This window comes from Taudactylus pleione, unplaced genomic scaffold (genome assembly GCF_031769625.1).
Source record: "Taudactylus pleione unplaced genomic scaffold, aTauple2 ptg000290l, whole genome shotgun sequence".
Lineage (NCBI taxonomy): Eukaryota > Metazoa > Chordata > Amphibia > Anura > Myobatrachidae > Taudactylus > Taudactylus pleione.
Genome location: NW_028284692.1, coordinates 8,008,319 through 8,029,332, shown reverse-complemented (window position 1 = coordinate 8,029,332; position 21,014 = coordinate 8,008,319). Strand labels below are relative to the sequence as shown.

The window sequence follows — 21,014 nt, the reverse complement described above, 5'->3', positions numbered from 1 at the left end:
GGAGGAGCAGGTTGCTTGTCAGTTTTGCCTCTGCCAGACATCGCTGCAAGAATAATGTAACACACAATATGGCACAGTGCAGTGAGCAACCCAGCTGTATGTGTAATATGGCATAGTGTAGTGCGCAACAGCAATATATAGTATGTCAGTGGTTCCCAAACTTTTTTGAACCATGGCGCCCTAGAGTATCAGCATTGTTTTCACGGCAACCCTAAGCCAAAAAGTTTGTTGACAAATTTAGAAAAAAAAAATATATATAGTAAAGTGAAGTAAATTGTGTTCATCTGTTATGTGGTGGTGGTGGTGGACAGGTGCGCTTCTATTTGTCCACATATTTACATTACATCACACTTGCCTACCCTCCCGATTCAGCCGGGAGCCTCCCGAAAATCGGGTGCCACTCCCGGTCCCCCGGAGAGGCAGGCAAGCCCCCCGGCGGCTGCTGACCTGTCCGACGCCCCCCGCGCAGTTGGTGGGGCGGTGATGCTATTTACGCTGACTTGAGTCATTGTGGCCCCTGCGTTACAATGCTGTTAATCTCTGCATTGTGAAGAGGGGCGGGGCCACAATTACGTAGTCACAACCCAAGCGCCACCTCCAATGCTACATCATCACCAAGCCTCAATTCTACCGCAACACGCCCCCCGCCATGGAAGCCTGACAGCTCCCTCCTGGAAGGAGGGAGCTGAAAGTCGGCAGGTATGTATTACACTGACCAAAAATAATTTGATTTGGTGCTGGACCACCAACCTGAGGCACCCCTACAAGTGTCTTGAGGCACCCCAGGATGTCACAGTGCACAGTTTGAGAAGCACTGTAGTATGTGATAGCCCTCACAAACTTTTTATTTTTTATTACGTTTCATATATAGCGCAGCATATTCTGTTGTGCTTTACAATTGGAAACATTAATAGAACAAAACTGGGTAATAATAGACAGATATATAGGTAGGAAGGCCCTGCTCGCAAGCTTACAATCTATAGGAAAAAAGGCATTGATACACAAGGATAGGCACTTTATATTGCAATTTGGTCTAGCCAGAAGGCACAGTTTCTTGGTGGGCTGCATGATCCAGGGAAATGTGAGGTACAATGAACCCCCTTATACCTTTAGTATGCCAGGGCTATAGAAGGGAATGGTATAAGCTGACAGTCATATGAAAACAGACAGCAGCGCAACCATAAGTCACATACAATGCAGAATATACAATATAACTGCAGTGGCCACTAAAATCAATTACACAGGGAGGAGCAGCAAGTGGAATTGCGCCCTGAGCTGGGGGAGGGGCCGCAGGGAGATCGCCTTCTCCCCTATGCGGACTTTAACCACCAGGTCCCTTGGCCTTACACATGCCCTGCGCCAGTGCTTGTAATGCCCTGGTGGTCTAGTGGAGTCCCAGACGAACCGGTGTCCACATCAGTGCATCCGGTCTGTCTCCTAAGACTGGAGGTAAGACTGTGCATACACATGGGTCCCCGCAAGCGGGGATCCACCTTACCTGTCCCTTGAGTCCCGTCTGCAGTCTGGGGTCGGGGAGCCTCGCTAGCTAGGTCCCGTTCCAAGCCCCGCCAAGAGTACTTAGCAGAGAGCTGGTGTCACGGCGCCGCCAGGGGGTGATGGAGCAGCAGTGCAGACGTCCTAAGGACTGTCTCGTGCTGCTGTTCATTAGTAGAATAAATAAAACTAAAATGAAATCATAAAAATAAGCTTGGGCTGCTCAATAGCAGCCCCCTGTTAAAACGGTGATCCAGCTCCTGCCGAACACCAACGAAACTGAGTTGCCCTCAGACTGTAGACGGGGTATAGGGGGAAGGACCGGAGCATCCAGGGATTGAAAAGATTTGTTGTTGGGTGTCTGGTCCTCCAAGTCCCACCTACACCCCATTGTCTCCCTGTGGAGCCCTATGGACCTGGAGAAGAAAGTAAGCTACCAACCAATCAGCCCCTAACTGTTATTTTTCAAACACAACCTGTAACATGACAGTTAGGAGTAGAGTGGCTGGTAGTTTACCACTTTCCCATTCATCACATTCCAGAGCTTAGTACATCTCCCCAATGACTCTGGAGGGAAGTCAGTTTTTCCATCAGGATTGAGCACATTTGGTGGAAACCAGGAGGAATATTTGTCGTCTACTTAACAATATTGATGAAGCAATTGAGGGTTTGATGTGGTTGCTGGATGTGAGTCAATTCACCTCAATGTCCTGACTGTTTTTCACTTGAGAATTGAGTGCTAGTCACACAAGCTAGGTTTGAGCACAAACAGTAATGTAATAAATAACATACATATGAAGAGAGATTCCTGAGATACATGTGTGCCTTGTAACATGCCATTCATGTTCATTTCCTAGCTGGATTTGCCACGTTGCCCAGAAAGTTTGTGCAGAGAGAACAGCTTGCTAAAGAAAAAACCACAGGTCAAACTCGTGAAATTATGCCTTTATTCAATAAAGGGTCATAATATATTTGTAATAGAATTCAACATTACAGTATATTATATTAAAATTAGTTCATATTCAGTTGTTCTCAGTAGAAAGCTGAAACGTAAAGACCATTAAGAGTGCATGACAAATGGAAACCATATGAATTTTCACAGATTGTGAAAGCATTGGTCTAAAACCCAGTTTTGTGAGGTGAGCACGATTTAGAAAGAAACCAACCCCTGTCCTCTTGTCCTTAACCACGTTGTATGAACAAGATGGCAATAAAACACAAGCAGAGTAGAGTGTAACTTTAAAAAGAGACAATTTTCTTTAAAAAAAAAAAAAAAAAAAAACTTTTAAATTGTTCTACTTTAAATTTATTTTTTCCTCTGTCTGTAAACAAATAACCTCTATGTTGGGAAAGCCATAAGGCTAAAAGAGCAGCTAGGATCCAACAGAGTAAAATGGCACGGTCTCCTGATGAGCACAATAGCCCTCCAATAAGGTGGTGGCTTACATTGGTATCATGCACTGGTCGCCAGCAGTTTAAGGAACATTACTCCACCAACATTTAAATTCTACAAATAACTAGTGTTTTAAATGCAACACCAAGGTATGTAAAAATAAAACTAGTTTTCTTGTTTATTCAATATAACATTTTAACAGCCCATTCATTAATTTCAACTGGATTTGAACGTGTAGCTTTCGTGCTGGATATCCCACTGAAACAAACGGCTTATTGAAATTAACGGGAAACCTCAGCTTGCACTTTGGATGCATTGACATGAGAACAGACCCAGTGCATATTAACCATATATCAAACGCACAGCGTTTATATTCTTTTTCATCTGTGGTTTGCACGTTAATACATATAACCCAATGTACCTATTGTTTGCAGAAAAATGCAAAATTATGAGCCACTGAGATTGATGGAGAGATGCCCCTTTGAAAACCGGCTGCATATTTAACACAAAAAAAACAAAACAGTAAAAATTTGAACTGTGTGCAAAAGTTCTCCCACAAAAACAGCTATCAACAATATTCTTCCAAAGTTTTCGTATAAACATTATTTGAATTGAACAATTTTAATAACAGTGTAAATTTAATGATATCTTGCAGAAATAAGCGGCATATTTCCTTCATCTCTTCAAAATTATTAGCATTTACATAGCACCCACATATCAAACTGCGCTGTACAACTGGGAACAAAAAACTTAATAAAATGAGACTAAAAATCTTAATGCAGCTATTAAAACCAAAGGTGAAAAGTGTGTCTACATGTTTTACAGAAACCATGAACCGAAATGTTTAAGTCTTACTTTATCATGTGATCTCTTGACGAAAAATAAATGCACAGAACACCTTGAGTAAAAGGCAAGTGCCCCAAAATCCCTAATACAGTAAACGGTAAGGGGCGCGTTCACATTTTGTAGTATTGTTAATTGTGACAAATCAATTTTGTTCTCACTGACTGTACAGCGCTGAGGACTATATTGGTGCTATAAAGATAAAGGATGTTAATAATATTACATTTTACAACAGAGTTCAACATGTTAAAATAGTCATACTTTTTTTTATACTTGCTTTATGAAAAGAGGTTATAGTCTAAAAACATGATTCACCAAATAACTAAATAAAACAGTTGTTGGGTGAATTCCTTTTAAATGTAAATCAATGTACAGAGAATATCAATTCTGACGTTTTAAAAATGAATCCTATTACTCTATTAGTTTAACCTTGGCAAGAGAAGGTTAATTGGAACAAAGACATGCTGAAGTAAAATCGTAAATAGTAATAATAAAAAAAATCACAATGAATTAAATCGATTAGGAGATCTACATACAAAGGAAGGCCAGGGGTCACATGGTTCGTGAGTTATAGAAAAGAAACAGGAGAAAAGATTTGAGCTCAGGAAAGTCTAAACCAGTTATTGAAGTAAAACAAAAAGGTTCCCGGTAAACGCTGCCATTTTATTGGCCAATTAGGCATTATTAGATGCACCTGGCTGCAAGTCCCCCAAAGTATGAACAGAAAGAGAGGGGCAAACCCTCTTTATACCTGTGGAGCTATCACTCATCGCACACTGCAAATGGAAGATTCAGTCAGATGATAACTGTTTATGTGGGCGGCATCCAACTGTGCTAAGGTAGCTCCGTTACGTTAAGACATTCGACCCTAGCCACAAACACATGATCATATATTTGACAAGAGTTACAGTTACCAAACCACCAAAGCCAGATCGCTCAAGGCAATAGGACAGAAATCTTATCCCCTATATGTAACTTACTAGATATGTGGTGTAGGGGCATTATCACTTAACCATTGTATGTCCATTGGCAATTGGAGTTTTATCCATTACCTGACTCTCAATGCTTAACGAAGGCTTCATGGAATCACAATTGGAGCGATTCTAAACCTTTAACTGCTAGATACTTGCCAGTATAATTTCATCAGAATATGGGTAAAATATCACAGGCATTACACATCACACAGACCAGGACATTTGGAGATTCGTTACACTACACAGTGTAATTGACCAAAGAGTAAGGAAGGGCACGTCAGAAATAATAGCACACTTAATTTTCCATGTTATCATTAAAACATGTATACCAGTCTGGGCACAAATTTGACTGGGTGTCTGTTGAAAAGCAGAACCAATCTGCAGCGATTAATTCACATTACTGTATCTATAATGTACCCTTAATCCATAAACTTGTAGATTTATCTCCAACACTGCCTGAATCTCTCAATGCTACGTGAGAATCATAGGTGTTTATTTAAAAGAGCAATGCTTTTACTAGCTGTGTCTTGCTAGTAAAATCACTGCCCTTTTAAATATTGGGCATAAACTCGAACAGAAGTGTAAAGTTTTACAACCGGACACTTTATATTTAGACCCCCTAGTCTCATTATTAGCATTTAGCTGCCATGTTCTTAAAGTATTTTAATTGGTGTAATGAGAGGAATATCTGTTAGAAAAGGTTTACCATAACAAATAGACAGAGCTATTACACATCAGACAGCTCTGGAAAGTTGGGAGGTTTTATTGACTAAACCAGTAGAGAAGGAGCATGTTGGCAATCATAATGCACTTGATCTCCCATGTTGTAATCAGGACTTGTATGCCAGTCTGGAGAAGTGTCTCTGGTTGCTGAATGACCAGAAGTTACGTCTGTTCTGTAGAGACTGGAAACCATTTTTACTTCTCGATCTCTCACGTCTGAACTTTATTTTTTTCACCTATGAGATATAAACAGTGAAAGATTTCTCATTATTACCCTACCTAATACACACAATTTTTAAGAATTAACCATAACATTTATTTTTAAGAGTCATATACACAGGTTTTTTTCTATCCGCACAAAAAAGTATATTATAATATAACAAACCTCAATAACTAGCAGGTCTTCAAATTTCATAGTCAACGTTAATTAACATTTTCCAATATACTCACAGCAGACCCTCACAAAATATACAACAGCAAAGATAATGTTTTAAGAATTTGCCTTAAGTATTGGCACTGTATGTCACAGGAACTGTACCAGATTTCCAAATTATTCTAATTGCTATATGATCAACCATTTACAAAATCTCCTTTCAGGTTTTAGAATACATTCTTCTAAAAAAAAATGCTTATTTGACATTTTAAAATGGTGGATTCATATGGGAACAAGAAACCCACATTTTCAAATCAAAACAGAAGTTAAAACCATACTTGGGGAAATTATAGCTTTTTATATACATCCTTTAGTTTGCTCTACAATAACCAGCTTTAGTTCAGCATTTTACCTTCCCGCTGTCAAAGTCTTCATCCCATTCATCTATAACTGTGTTATATCTGGCTTCACGTGCATCACGCACAGCATCTCGGATTACAGCAGACTCTTCTCCATCCCAAGAGAGCACTACGGCAGAGAGCACAATAAATCGTGAAGATTTCTGTACCCACAATATGACATATGAATAATAAATCACATTTCTAACATCAGGGAACTCATCCACATTATTATTATTATTACTATTATTAATCTTCTTTCCGTTCCCTTTTGCAGGTCTTACCTTCTGCCCCGTATGCTTTGTTGCTGGAATTCTTCAGTAGCTCTTGGACAACACAAGAATTCTTTGTGCCATCCCAAGCTGGTCGGAATTTATTTTCGGCACGAGGGATAGAAGGAGGTCGCTTGTATCCATCTTTGATCTGACTATCCCATACGCACACTGAGTTTAAGTGGGAAGAGAACACAGAATCAGCAAAGAGAAATATATTTTTAGTGTGAATTATAAACTTCATTAGAGAACTCTTAAATTCACAACTATAATAGACTCATCTACAAGTGCTTATCCAGCCATGCACATATAAAGTGACATCAGTATGCCTAGTCTGCCAAGGTCTAGTCACCCTGCCTTCTTCTTAAAACCAAGGAGAGTGAGGTTTATGCAATTGGGAAAAAATTATTGCTCCATGTTTAATTGTCACTCAATATTTTAAAGTAAACAGCTTGACTATTAAATATAGTACAACATTCTTATATGATTTACCTGTACAGAGACAATACTTGTGATTGTACAGCTTCCAACAAATGCAATACTACTACTGTGACAGTTATAAGACCTCTTCAATGCCAATAGCTGCACTTATGTCTTCAGGCGTCATGTGAGCTGCTTAGAAATGTAACTACAGAGGTGTCCACATACACCTAGCCTCCTTGTGCGTTACACAGGCCTTCTAGTCATAACATGCCGTGACGCGGCGCGACTTGGTCACAGCCGCCGACAGTGTAACGTAGCATTTTGTATTCAGATACAGCCGCTGTCGCACACAGAATATAGGCATGCCGCATATCATTTTAATCAGCATAAGCTGCTTGTGTGTCCTATTGGCATACATTTCCGAATGAGAAGCATTTTAAAGGGAAAAAGCTGCATGAAAAGATACTCAGCGCTACAGAATTGCGCAGCGCTCAAGTGCTGTAGGTGTACATGGATACAAATATATTTATCCCTTTGATCCTGGGTTGCCATTTAAGGCTGAAGACAATTCAGTTTCCTCTAGTGACCAAGGGAACTGGAAAGATCAGAGGAAGTACATTTGCCTAGTTGGCTAGAGCAGACATGTGTCACTCAAAATACCAACCGGGCTGAATATAAGAGTGTGAGCCGCAAGAATAATAATAAAAAAATGTATATGCAATTTTGAAAGGGTTATTAATAAAAACCAATGCAGTGCCCCCCTGTAGTAGTGCCCCTTATGCAATGCCCCATATGCAATGTCACTGTAGTTGTGCCCATTATGCAGTGCCCCCTGTATTAGAGCCCCTTATGCAATGCCCCCTTTATAAGAGCTCTTTATGCAATGCCCTCTGTATTAGAACCCCTTACGCAGTGCCCCTTATGCAGTGCCCCCTGTATTAGAGCCCCTTAATCAGTGCCCATTATGCAGTGCCCCCTGCATAAGAGCCCCTTATGCAATGCGCCCTTTATAAGAGCTCCTTAGGCAATGCCCCTGTATTAGTGCCCCTTAGGCAATGCCCATTATGCAGTGCCCCCAGTAATGCCCCTTATGTTGTGCCCCCAGTAATGCCCCTTATGTTGTGCCCCCAGTAATGCCCCTTATGTTGTGCCCCCAGTAATGCCCCTTATGTTGTGCCCCCAGTAATGCCCCTTATGTTGTGCCCCCAGTAATGCCCCCAGTAATGCCCCTTATGTTGTGCCCCCAGTAATGCCCCTTACGCTGGGCCCCCTCCCAGTATAGAACAAGCCCCACTCCCCTGTGCAGTACTTACCTCTCTCTTACTTACCTCTCCACGCTGGCCACTGCTCCCGCGTAGACGCCTGCCGCTGACTAGAATTAACTAGATCCAGCAGGGCAGGCCGCTCACATTGCAGGATTGCTTCAGAGACCAGCATTCCAAGTTTAAACACAAGTATTATGTGGCCCAGCTGAGCTCCGATCGCGGCAGGGGTGACTGGGCCGCTTAATATATTTATTTGGGAACACATAAAATGGTAACAGTTGGGGTAGAGGGGGTTAAGGTCAAGCAGCTGTTGGGATAGAGCTGGGGGTAAAGACGGGGAGAAGCTGAGCTGGGGCTAGAGGAGAATTAAGGCAGGCAGAGCTGGGGTTAGGGAAGGGTAAGTGCAAGCAACAGTTATGACAGTGCTGGGGGCAGGTAGTGCTGGGGGTAGGAAGGGGGCAACGGTGGATAGCAGCTGGGGGCAAGGAAGAGGTTAGAGGCAGGCAGTACTAAGGGTTGGGAGGGGGTAAGGGAAGATAGCAACTGGGGCAGTACTGGGGGCAAGGAGGAGGTTAGGGACAGGCAGTCCTGGGGGTAGGGATGGGGCAAGGGTAGATAGTTGGGGTAGTATTGGGGGCAAGGGGGAGTTTAGGGACAGGCAGTGCCTGGGGTAAGGTGGGGGATGCACACAGTTAACAGTCGGGACTAGTGAAGGAAAGCTCACAGTTACACAGTGAGGGAGGATAAACACAGTTACAGAGACAGGACTTAGAGGGGGGCGCACAGCTGGCCAGTGACGAGCCACAGAGCCTGCCAGTAACACCAGGGACAGGGCCTAATAGATGGTCAATAACACTAGGGACAGGAGCCACAGCATGCCAGTGACATTAGGGACGGGGACTACACAGCCGGCCAAGGCGGGAACCTCACTTTTCAAGAAGCTCCTCTCAACTAGTGCCACAGAGAGTCAGCGCTCTTCTCCTCCAGACAGATCTGCCTCCAGAGAGGCCGGGGCATCACCGCCATCTACCAGCAGCAGCAGCTTCCGGTTTGTATTTCTGTATGGCCCACAAAGTTCTGCACCAAGGCAGTCACCTCCAAGCCGGTGCTGCCGTCATCTCCCCTGTCCGGGTCAGATATCACCAGAGGCAGGAGCAGAGTTTAAGGGACAGGGACCCGGGAGCACAGGGAGAGTGACTTAAGTCTGAGGGGGCAGGGAGTGGCAGCTGTAGAAGGCGGACACAGGGATTCTGGGAGCTGTAGTACTCGCATCCATCTCCGGGTGGTTTGTGCCCAGTGGGGGAGGAGACGCTGCCGGCAGCTATAGGTGGAGGAGAATCCGCCGGCGGTGATTGGTTGAGAAGACGCTGGTGGCGCTACACACACTGCGTCCTGCAGGATACATTAGTTTTAAAAACTGGGTTCCCAACTCCCTGTAGCGTGTAAATGCGCTATAGCGCGTATTTTGCAATCACTGCAGCATGCCTGTGTTGTGTGTGTGACTGCGGGTGTATCTGCATGAGAAAAGCTACATTAGCGTTTCGTATGTAGATACACCCGCAGTTGCACACAGAACATAGGCATGCCGCACATCATTTAATCAGCAGAAGCTGCATGTGTGTTCTATTTGCACTAAAAAAAGACGCATTTGAAGGTAAAAAGTCGCATGAAAAGAAGCTCGGCGCTACCTAGTCATGCCACCTCATGGCAGACTAGAAGGGCTGTTCAATGCGCAAGGAGGCTAGATGTATGTGGACACATCTGTATAAGTAATACTTTTCGTAACACATTTGGCGACCCCTCAATTCCTTGTGGAAGGAACTGAAAATGGGTCATCACTTACCAAATTTTTCTTCCTGGGCTGTAGGCTTCTGGTCACTGATGGTCTTGCTTTCCATGACACTTTGGCTCTCCTGTACGTGTGGCTTTTGCTTCTTTTTCTTTGTTTTTCTGACCATCTGATTCACTTCCATGTCCTCGGGTGAATCCACAGCAGTACTAAGATGATGTTAAAAAAAAAAATGTAGTTATACAACTATTGTCAACATTACTGCCCAGTGAGTCAGTTTTGGAATGTATTCCAGAACACAGAAAGAAGCCACATTTAGAAGGGTCACTTTACATACTAAAAAGGCCATTACTAACAATAGATTTCTAAGTACACATATACATGTATATACTATAGTAAGTAGTAAAAATGTATAACATACTTGATAGTAGAAAAACACAAATAAAGAAATCCAAACACAAAAACATAATAAAAACACAGAAGCAGGCAAATTATAATAAATAAAAGGAATGATACTAGCCCCTTAAAAGGTAATCACCACAATTTATTTTTTTTACTAAGTTTAATACAGTAATTTGCAAACATCTACTAATTTGACTGCTGGCTTATGACCAATATATAAAACTCAGGCTTGCCAGTTTCTCTACAACACTAAGGACAGTGATCGCAAATACATGCTATAGCACTTATTTTTCCCAGTATTGGGGACTCACTTTTAAAAAATGGCTGGGTACCCGGGGACATGCTCTGCTGCGGCCAATCCCTGACAGCCGCACTGCAGCCCTTGAGGAAGACAGCGCTGTCATTCAAATCTGGCGCCGTTTGAATGACGACAGCGCTCTCTCTCAAGGGCTGCAATACAGCTGCCTGCAGGAGCGGGCATGCGCACCAAATCCACACCTTCTGATGCAGGTGAGAGGCTGCTAGAGGGACATAGCAGGAGTGAGTTAAGAGGCTTCTGGGGGCAGGAGGGGGAGTATAATGTGAAAAGGGCATTACTGTGTGGCATATTGTGTTATAAGGGGCATTACTGTGTGACATAATGTATAAGATTGAGTATTTTTCTGCTTTTGGTGGAGACGCACGTCCCATTTGTGGGATGTCACAGGCGGCTATGTTGTGTGCTTTAGGCTCCGGTGTTTGAAATATGCACATTCGTCTCCACATAATAAAACCCTTTTTGTATGAATAAAACTTTATTGATAAACATTACAAACTAAGCGTCATCAGCCTGTCCCTATATAACTGTTGTTTGCGGACAAGATGGAGCCGTGTCATACACGTGCATACGGGACTTGAAAGAAAGGTAAGCACCCTGGTTAAATACTTTTCACTTGGATTTTTTAGAACATAATGCAATATTTTTTATATTCATAGTCACTTATCTTGAAAAAGGCGCCAGTGCAGTGCCGAAATACATTGATTAAGTGACAGGGGCAGTATATCCTGACCACACGTACCTTCACACATACTCCATGCTGAACACCCGGGTTCCATTCTATATGTGGTAATGTGGAAAAGGTCCTAACATCTGGTATGGATATGCTTTCCCATATTTTTAAAGTTTTTTTTATAATAAAGTATGATCATTTAGAATACACATTGCAAGTTTCTTTCTGCTTATACCTGCATGGTCAAATGTGAAAAGGAAAAAGTCACAAGGAAGATAAAGATACCTTTATGTGTTTCTACATAGTCTTACTGATGTAAGAAGACTGACATCTGCCTCCATACTATTTACACTGAAGGGTGTTGCCATTTCTCTCCAGTTGCCTGTTTAAGGGATACACTGGTGTCTACAAGGGACTATTTCTATCATAGAAACTTCTGGCTTTGGAACTTTTCTAAATTATAAAATAATTATATGATCATCTGTATTGATTTGGATCCAATGTCTGTTTTATTTCACATATACGGATATTTGGAATACAACGGGAGAAAAAGGAGATCTGTTGAAGTAGTATCTATGTGGGATCACTCTTAAAGTGCAATTTCTTGCTCTCCCATTGTTTTAAGTATTTGACTGCCAAAATGCTGGCAAAACAAACTCCTGATTGGTTCGAAACCACCTTTGGTTGAAACAACGGGTTTGTATGCAAAACCAGCTTTTCGAGGTGAAAAATTAAAAAAAGGATATATAACCAGCTTAGGTCTACTGCATGAAGAGGTTCACCTCTGAAAAATAATAGAGAAGGTTGAAATTTGGCCCTTCAAAGTAGCAAGGCGTTGACACCCAGGTCTAGCCCCGCCTATAAGAAATAATAGGTGTCAACCTGAACTGAGAGGCCAGCAACCCCCGGCACTCACACCAGCCAATATATCTCTTTTAGGGTGCCTACACACTAGACGATTTTGTGCACAATCTGGCCGATTCCGACAACTTGGAACAACAAATCGTGTAGTGTCCACCAACAATAATGATCCCGACGCGCGGTTCATTTGTCGTATCCTCCGCCCTTCTCTACATGCAGTAAGATCTGCCAATCTCGTTACCGACGCACTAGAAGTCGTTAAGGACGCACGAAAGGCAGTTGTTGATCAGAGATGGACGGAATTGCACAGCCGCACACAAATTTAAAATGCAAAAGTTGGATGCACACACCTCCTTGCTACATTTGCGTGATCCCAGTGCTGCGACCCAGATCGCAACCTGGGGTCACCATCGAAACAATCGCGACCGATGGCTATGTTCCCTTGGCCAGACTGTGGCAGCTAAAGCTTCCCGCAGCCAGCTTGCGAGGCCAGGAAGTCTGCATGCACCCACGCAGACCCTGGCCAAGTCCCTCCCGGGAAACGGAGGCGAGACGTCCCCATTTCCGGGAACGCTGCCAGGTAACGCCTCCGCTCCACCTCCCAAATCAGGCTGCGGCTGGGACACACTACGAGCGGGCTTGCAGTCGGAGGGCGGCACATGTGCAGTACACCTGCTGTAACATCGGAGATGTGCGCTAACCATCGGGTTAGTGTACATCTCTGAATCAGGCCCAATATCGTATGTCCATGAGTGCCGGGGAGATCAAGGGAAATAGTTGACGACATCACATAGTTTGTATGTCGATTAGTGAGTAGGCACCATTACATTATGATAGACAGCTGCTGTAACAGCTTCCTAGCCTTAATCATAGCCCATACCACAGCCTTTGGATCATCAAAATATGGGTTTTAAGTGCCACACCATTGTGCCCAAATGGTTTCTGAGTGAGCAGATCTTCATTGATGGAAACTCGACAAGGGGGATCCACCAGCATGAACAACATATCGTCACACCAAAAGAAGTATAATGCCGGAGGAATTGGTGGAAACAGAAAAGCCAGCTGAAACGACCACGGTGCAGTCAGGCAATCCACTAAGGTCAGCTTAGGATCTTGCTCCATAACGGGGAACCTTTTTGTTTAACCTGGAGGCCATCAGATCTATCTCTGGATTCTCCCAGCATTCGACAATTAAATTCAGCACCCCCGATGGAGTTCCCACTTTCCTGTGTAAATCTTGTGCTGACTCAGAAAGTCGACCTCCCAATTTTCCAATGCCGGATTAAATACCGCCGAGATGGCATCTCTGCATATGATCCAGCCACTCTTCTTCAAAGTTTCTATTACAACCTGCAAATGAAGGTTGAGCTGTGCACTGGACTGTGCCTTGAGGGAAAATAGTAATGCCCTGCCTCCGTACACAAGCCACTATGGCTGCCATGACTTTAGTAAATACCCATAGAGCTGTAGCAAGCCCAAAGAGTAAAGCTAGAAACTGGTAATGCAGTTGAAAAAGCCGTGGTAATACGGAGAAACGCGTTGAAGGTACAGGTGCCGATTCGCTACACTGAATTACTCACTCTCATCACCCCGGACTGAGATCACGTGTAGCGGTGTCTCTCTGACTTGTTACTTCCATTCCGCAACTGCACGTCTGCTGGAGCGCCAGTCTGGTCACTGCTGAGTGCCAGTCTCAACCATGCTTGACCGACTTGTGCACCGGGCTCCATCACAGTGCGTACACCGGTCAAGGTTGCTGCCAGCCTTAAATATCACGGGTCTGCTGCCTGAGGACACAGATAGCCATCACAGCGGCATGGCCCACTGATCTACCACTGGATGTTGGATTGCCTCCCCAGTGAGAATACACGGCAGTGCAGGTCACCAGAACAAACTTCTGCCTGCCGCTGGCTTCATGTTTCCTACATTGGTCTTGAAGATAGTGAGTATAAGGAAGAAATTTGGAAACTCCTACATCTATATATCTTTTTTCACACAAATGTGATGACACCATCTCAGCATTTATTAACGGAGTCCAGTGACTTATTTGACTATGTTTTTTTTTTGTTTGTTTTTTAACAAGTTTATTTGTAGATTTTACAGAAGTGAAATAATACAACTATACATAATCCAATAAAGAGGTATATGAAATATTCAGATCGACAAAACAATATGATATGTTAGCACATATATCAACAATCCAATCTAATTAGAATAGATCATATAGAGCAATACAAAATATTGGAAAAATATACATGGAAAGCAGAACTACGTAGGGGGTAGAGAGATGAAAAAGAAAAAGAAAGAGAAGGAAAGAAGAGAAAAGAGGAGAAAAATATGTTGAGGGGGATATGGGAGTTAGAGAGGAGACAGAGTCCAGACTTCAACAGATAATAGGTGGATTATGATCATTAAAGTAGAAGGTTCAAAAAGCCTGAGGGTAGGGATCCATGTGGTGTGGTGTTATTGTAAAGAAACCAGTCACCCCAAACTATAAGAAACTTATGGGAGGTGTTATGGAGGTAAGCTGAAATTTTCTCCATGGCCGCCACATGCCAGATTTTACTTATGAGTTGTTGGCGAGGAGGAGGGTTGATATCTTTCCAGTGCCTTGCAACTAAACATCGAGCTGCGTTTAGCATATGTGAAGAAAGCTTATCAGCATGCGGGTTGAGGCCCTCAAGTGGATAGCCAAGGAGAAAAGACCAGGGAGATTTAGTCAGTGGTATTTTTAGTATTTCCGAGAGGAGGACAGCAACCTCATCCCAAAATTTGGCTATTTTAGGACATGACCACCATATGTGAATGTAGGCGCCTGCCTCACCGCAATCTCTCCAGCAATGATCAGATGCTAGGTGATACATTCTATGCAGGCGGGCAGGCACCAGGTACCATCTGTAGTATATCTTGTAGGCATTTTCCTTTATTAAAGTGGAAATAGAAGATTTGGATACCCTCTCTCGCACCACAGACCACGTGCCCTCAACTGGTGGGCTCCCCAAATCCTTTTCCCATTGAAGTTCATGGCCAGGTGCATCTGATATATTAACATTCAAAAAAAGATTATAGATGACAGATATAATGCCTTTCATAAGAGGATTACAGAGACAGACTCATAGGGTGTTAAAGATCTAACAATTGAATTAATGGGAAAAGAGTTAATAAAGTGACGTATTTGAATATAAGTAAAAGTATTAACAGAAGATATATTAAATTTATTCTGTAGGGAATCTAGAGGGGAGCATCTATCCGACTCACAGGAGATCAGATACCACCCTGACACCACCTTTAATCCATGGAGAAAAACGGTCAAGGTTGAAGCCTGGGGAGAATGCTGGGTTCGACCATATAGGGGTAATGGGGGATGGGTAGGTCGTGGTGTTACAGTAATCCCATATAGAGCATGTAAAGGAGATAACCGGGTGTGAGCGAGCAGATTGGGGTCTATCAGGTGAAGCCAAGCCTATGATTGTAGATATGGAAGAAACATTACACAACTTAGTTTCAATTTCCACCCAACGGGGTATTTGAGATAATGTAAACCAGGCTATTGCCTGACTTAAATGGGTAGCATAGTAATAAAGGTTAATATCGGGAAATCCATTTCCCCCATTAGTGGTGGGACGACAAAGAGTCAGGAAACCAATGCGGGGAGGTTTGGATTTCCATACGAATTGGACAAACCACCAGTGTATTTGCAATAAAGTTGATTTGGGAACAGCAACAGGGAGGGTCTGGAAAAGGTAGAGTAATCTAGGCATAAGGTTCATCTTGATTTCTGCTATCCTGCCTAACCAGGAAATTATTAGATCACGCCATCGAAGAAGGTCCAGTTTAATTTTTTTAAGCATAGGGGGGAAATTTGCAGAGTATAAAGTGTCGTAACTGTTTGTTATGTAGACTCCTAAATATTTAATTTTAGAGGGGTGGCAGGAGAAGTTATAATTGTGACGCAGGAGGTCCAGGGCCCTATGTGTCATATTAAGTGCAAGAGACTCAGTTTTAGAAAAGTTGACCTTATAACCCGAAAGTGAGCCGTAGTCAGTCAAAACTTGAAAAAGTTTCGGGAGAGATGTATGAGAAGAGGTTAGGGTAAGGAGTACGTCATCAGCGAAGAGAGATATTTTGTATTCAGACTTTCCAAGTGACGCACCCCTAATATCAGAGTCAAGGCGTATTTGCGCTGCAAGGGGTTCAATGACAAGGGCAAAGATCAGAGGCGACAAAGGGCACCACTGTCTAGTGCCATTAGTTATACGAAAAGGGGACGAGAGAAGACCGTTGATGGAGACCCTAGCTGAAGGGGTAGAGTATAGGGCCAGGATGCCCTGGAGAAAATTACCGCCGCAGCCGAAGGCCCTCAAAGTTTGAAACATGAAGGGCCAACAGATCCGGTCAAAGGCCTTCTCAGCGTCCAGGTAGAGCACCAGGGCTGGGGTTCGAGTAGAATTGATAGAGTGAATGAGACTAACAACTCGCCTAGTGTTGTCTCTTGCTTGCCTCCCTAGTATAAAGCCAACCTGATCGTTATGGACCAAGTCAGGCAGCACTTAATTCAGGCGGTTGGCAAGTATCTTTGCATAAATCTTGACATCGGTGTTCAACAGCGAGATGGGTCTGTAATGGGCACAATTGGAGTGGTCCTTACCTTCTTTGGGAATAACAGTAATCATGGCCTCAAGGGCCTCTTTGGAGAAAGAACCACCAGACATCACACCATTGAACACCGCGGCAAGATGGGGGGAGAGCAGGGGGGCAAAGGATTTATAGTAGGTAGCTGTAAAGCAGTCAGGGCCAGGGGCCTCATTTGCTTTAAGGTTCCCTATCACCTCTGAGATCTCCTGCGACTCAATTGCAAGGTTTAAAAATTCAAGGACTGAAGAGGATAATTTAGGTAAATGACAGCTAGCTAAACAGTTTTGTACTGAGTCCACAGCAGGCAATGAACTGCCTGAAGAAGACGAGAGGTTATATAAATTAGTATAAAATTTACAAAATTCCTCAGTAATATGTAAGGGATCTCTAATAAAGAACACCTGAGCTAGATTTAATTGTCAGAACATTGTTCTGAGAGAGTTTGGATTGTAGTCTAGACGCCAGTGTTCTATCAGCTTTATCCCCCTTTTCGTAAAATGTTTGATTAAGCCATTTAAGAGAAGTCTCAGCTTTTGCTGTAAGGAGGAGACCAAGTTCACCTCTGGCGGCTACAAGATCATGATAGTCATCCGCCAGTCCTATTGTTTTGTGAATTTTGTCTAGACGAGCAACGAGATCCATAAGCTCAAGAAGCCTCGTTTCTGGCCCTCTGGCCAAAAGCCGCAGACTTAATCAAAGACCCTCGGATCACTGCTTTGTGGGCATCCCAGAGAAGCTGGGGAGAGATTGTAGGGTTAGAATCTAGAGAGAAATATTCTGTAATCTCAGAGGCTAGTTGTGATCGCAGGGTAGGATTCATAAGGAGCCTATCATTAAGGCGCCAAATATGAAAATTATTACGAGGAAAGGGAGATTCAATATCTACTGAGAATGGGGAGTGGTCTGACCAGGTGCTGGGGTGAATGCTGGCGTCTAGAATTAGTTGTGTGGGGTCAATCCCAAGAAAAATCATATCCAGCCTTGTATGAACATCATGGACAGGTGACTAAAAGGTAAAGTCTTTTAAGGTAAAGTAGGTTCTTTCACATGCCAAGCATCAAATAGGAGGTGTTGGGAAAGAAACTGTTGTAATGCGACAGAATTAGCACGAACCAAGCTAGCCGACGATCGTGGGGGAGGTTTAGATCTATCAGGCCGGGAATCTAAGGTAGTATTAAAGTCACCTGCCACTACCACTCTACCTCTTCTATGTTGGGACAGCAGCAAAGTCAAGGTACGAAAAAAACGTGGTTGTGCAGAGTTGGGGGCGTAAATATTAACAAACGTGAAAAGGGTACCTTCCAGTTCCCCAACCAGGAGAAGGTAGCGCCCCTCTGGATCCCGAACAACTAAGGAGGGAGTAAAGGTGACCCGTCGAGAGAATAGTATAGCAACACCCTTCTTTTTACGGGAAGGGTCACAAGCATGATAAGTGGAGGGGAAGTATTTGGATTTCAATTCGGGGTGACGAGCGCCAGCAAAATGGGTCTCTTGTAGAAAAATAACATCGCCTTGGAGTTGGCGAAGAGTATGGAACAAGGTGGATCGACGTTGTGGGCTGTTCAATCCTCTAACGTTAAATGTGATGAGTTTGGTGGTCATGGGGGGTGTGTATAAAATGGTGGTCAAAAGAGAGTAAGTGATTAGTGTACCAGAAAGTCCGGACTTCGGTCTCAGGGAAAGAAGAAAAAAAAAAGAGAAGAAAGGGAAAGAAAAGGAGAGAAGAGGAACGGGGAAGGCCCCGTCCTTGTGGTCGGACCCACGGAAGTAATTGGCTAAAAAGCCTAGAATGTCCGAGGTCGGTCATTGTGACCGCTTGGGGGTGAGTGGTCAGAGGTGCAAAAGGAGTGGCACTAATCTACAAGGATATAGTAAGGTGGAGAACAAGCTCCAGGTGTGAATCGATAATAAAGACGACGCAAGAAAAAAAACACGGTGAGTTAGGGGAAGGAGGATGGCAATAGAACCACCACTGGGAGGGTGGTCAGGAGGGGTCGGTGATTAATACAGTTGGTTAAGAGGAGGGGAGAGAAAGGGTGAGGGGGGAGGACAACCTACAGAAGCCATATAAAAATGGTGTGGTCGATAAGGCAAGAATGGAGTACAATAGAAGTAATAAAGCTCAATAACAGTAAGTACAATAAAGTATTCTGCCTATTGCAGCAGCATCATAAAATAAACATAACAGTAGACAAAACAATAAGTATTCCTAGGAGCCACCTTTATCATTTAAATACTATATGGAAGGGCATTAGCCAGGATAGGTCAAAAAATTGTCCGTCATCAAAATATACAAGTTTAACAGCAATTTCTAGAAAAATAGAAACGGCATATAATAAAATTTGATGTCCTGTAGGAACATCAGAGGCAGAATAATATAACTTCGATCTACAGTACAGATTGCCCCAGAACTTATAAAAATAATTGGGATAAGGCTATGGGGATATTTGTAGTAACACGTTAAGGGGATAACTTACTCCATAAGAGAACAGTGAATCTAAGAAATATAGTGGGTTACCCAGGAGAACATGGTAACTGAAATAAAAAAACAAAAAAAAAAAAAGAAAACCAAAACATTATTTCTAGAATATAACGAAATAGAATATTGCAAAACTAGAAATATAACCAGAGATCTGCATCAGCAATAGAAATTCTTGAGTCGAGATGAAGTTTAGAGTCCAATAAAAGGACCTAGTTCCCAAGTAGGGAAAAGTATTAGATAGCAGATAGGGAACGATAGAGAAGTCAGGTCACTGTGGAAAGATTAGAGCTATCGCTAACTGTATGCCATGTATTCTTCGGGGCTCGTTGAGGTAGGGGCCCCACATCCTTCATCGGCGAACTGGGGACCTTTGAGGGTGAGGGCCTCATGTCGCTCTTGGGAGGATCATTTGTGGTGGGAGGTCCAGGGAGAGGGAGGTGTAATTGAGAGAGTAGACGTAGGGCTTCATCTGGAGACCTTGCAGTGAGGAATTTGTCTCCCGATCGAACCTGCAGACTGAAGGGGAAGCCCCAGCGATAGCGAACGTTGTGGTCACGTAGTATTCTGGTAATGTTCTTCATTTCACATCGTTTTGATAAGGTGAGAGGAGAAAGATCCTGAAAGATTAACAGCTTGGCACCTTCAAAGGCAATATCTGGAGAACGCCTGGCCTGGGAGCAAACCTGCTCTTTCACCTTAAAATAGTGTAAACGGAGAATTACGTCTCTCGGCGACTCAGATGTTTGGGAGCGAGGCCAGAGGGCCTGGTGAGCTCTGTCGAGGAGGAGCATATCATCCGGGATGGTAGGGGCAAGGGAGCGGAAGAGCCATAGGAGATAATCTTCGAGGTGGTCAGGCTCCACAGACTCAGGAATATTCCGAATCCTGATGTTATTTCTTCGCCCCCTGTTTGTCAGCGAGCAACACAAAGTCCCGCGTCAGTTGAATATTATCTTGCTCAGACATCTGTTGGAAATTAATAATCTCTTCTTGTTTCCTCTCAAGAGCATCCACACGGAAACCTATGTCAGTAATTTCAGACTGGAGACCGGAGATTGCCTTGTGGACTTCGTCATGAATTGTTTGATGAAAACTACGCATCTCAGTGAGGATTGCAGCAATATCTGCTTTGGTAGATGAGGCCGCTAGGTCATCTGCCTCCGATTTGACATCAGAAGCACCACCTAGAGACGGGGTAGAAGGAGGTCTTTGAGAGTCATTGACCTGGTTTGCTTTAAAATAGGACACAAGGCTTTGAGAACCCGATATTTTGTTTCTAGGCATATTGGTGGAGAGGGACATAGGGTATAGGAACATGTAGGGAGGTCGTCGGGAGCGGTTGTAACTTCTTGTCAGCAAGGCACACCTGGAGGTTGTATGGTTGGAATTATCCCATTATATAGCGGTTCTGAGTATCTCTACAGCATATTTGATAGTTGCAGATGGGATGCAATCGTAGACAGTGGCCACTAGGTGGGGCTTCAGCACAAGAGAACCACCTGGAAATATTCTGCAAGGCAGCTAATATTACTATGAGAGACCAGATGGAAAGCTGCTTCTTGTAATAGTTATAATATATATATATATATATATATATATATATATATGCAAAAAGAAGGAGCAGTGTGTCCACACAGTCGCTGTATAATTATAATATATATGCAAAAAGAAAAAGAGCAATGTGTCCTCACGATCACT

At 43.3% G+C, this 21,014-nt stretch overlaps 1 protein-coding gene across 1 annotated transcript in view; it reads right to left on the bottom strand.

Moving 5' to 3' along the window:
- Positions 1-4,862: 4,862 nt before the first annotated feature.
- USP36 (ubiquitin specific peptidase 36) overlaps positions 4,863-21,014 on the bottom strand; it is a 63,213-nt gene continuing 47,061 nt past the window's right edge. Inside the window, exons 16-19 of the mRNA XM_088482630.1 lie at positions 10,002-10,156; positions 6,483-6,641; positions 6,213-6,328; positions 4,863-5,663 (exon numbers count right to left, since the gene is read on the bottom strand). Coding sequence (XP_088338756.1) covers positions 5,535-5,663; positions 6,213-6,328; positions 6,483-6,641; positions 10,002-10,156 — 559 coding nt within the window. The 3' untranslated portion in view covers positions 4,863-5,534. The remainder of the gene's footprint in view (positions 5,664-6,212; positions 6,329-6,482; positions 6,642-10,001; positions 10,157-21,014) is intronic.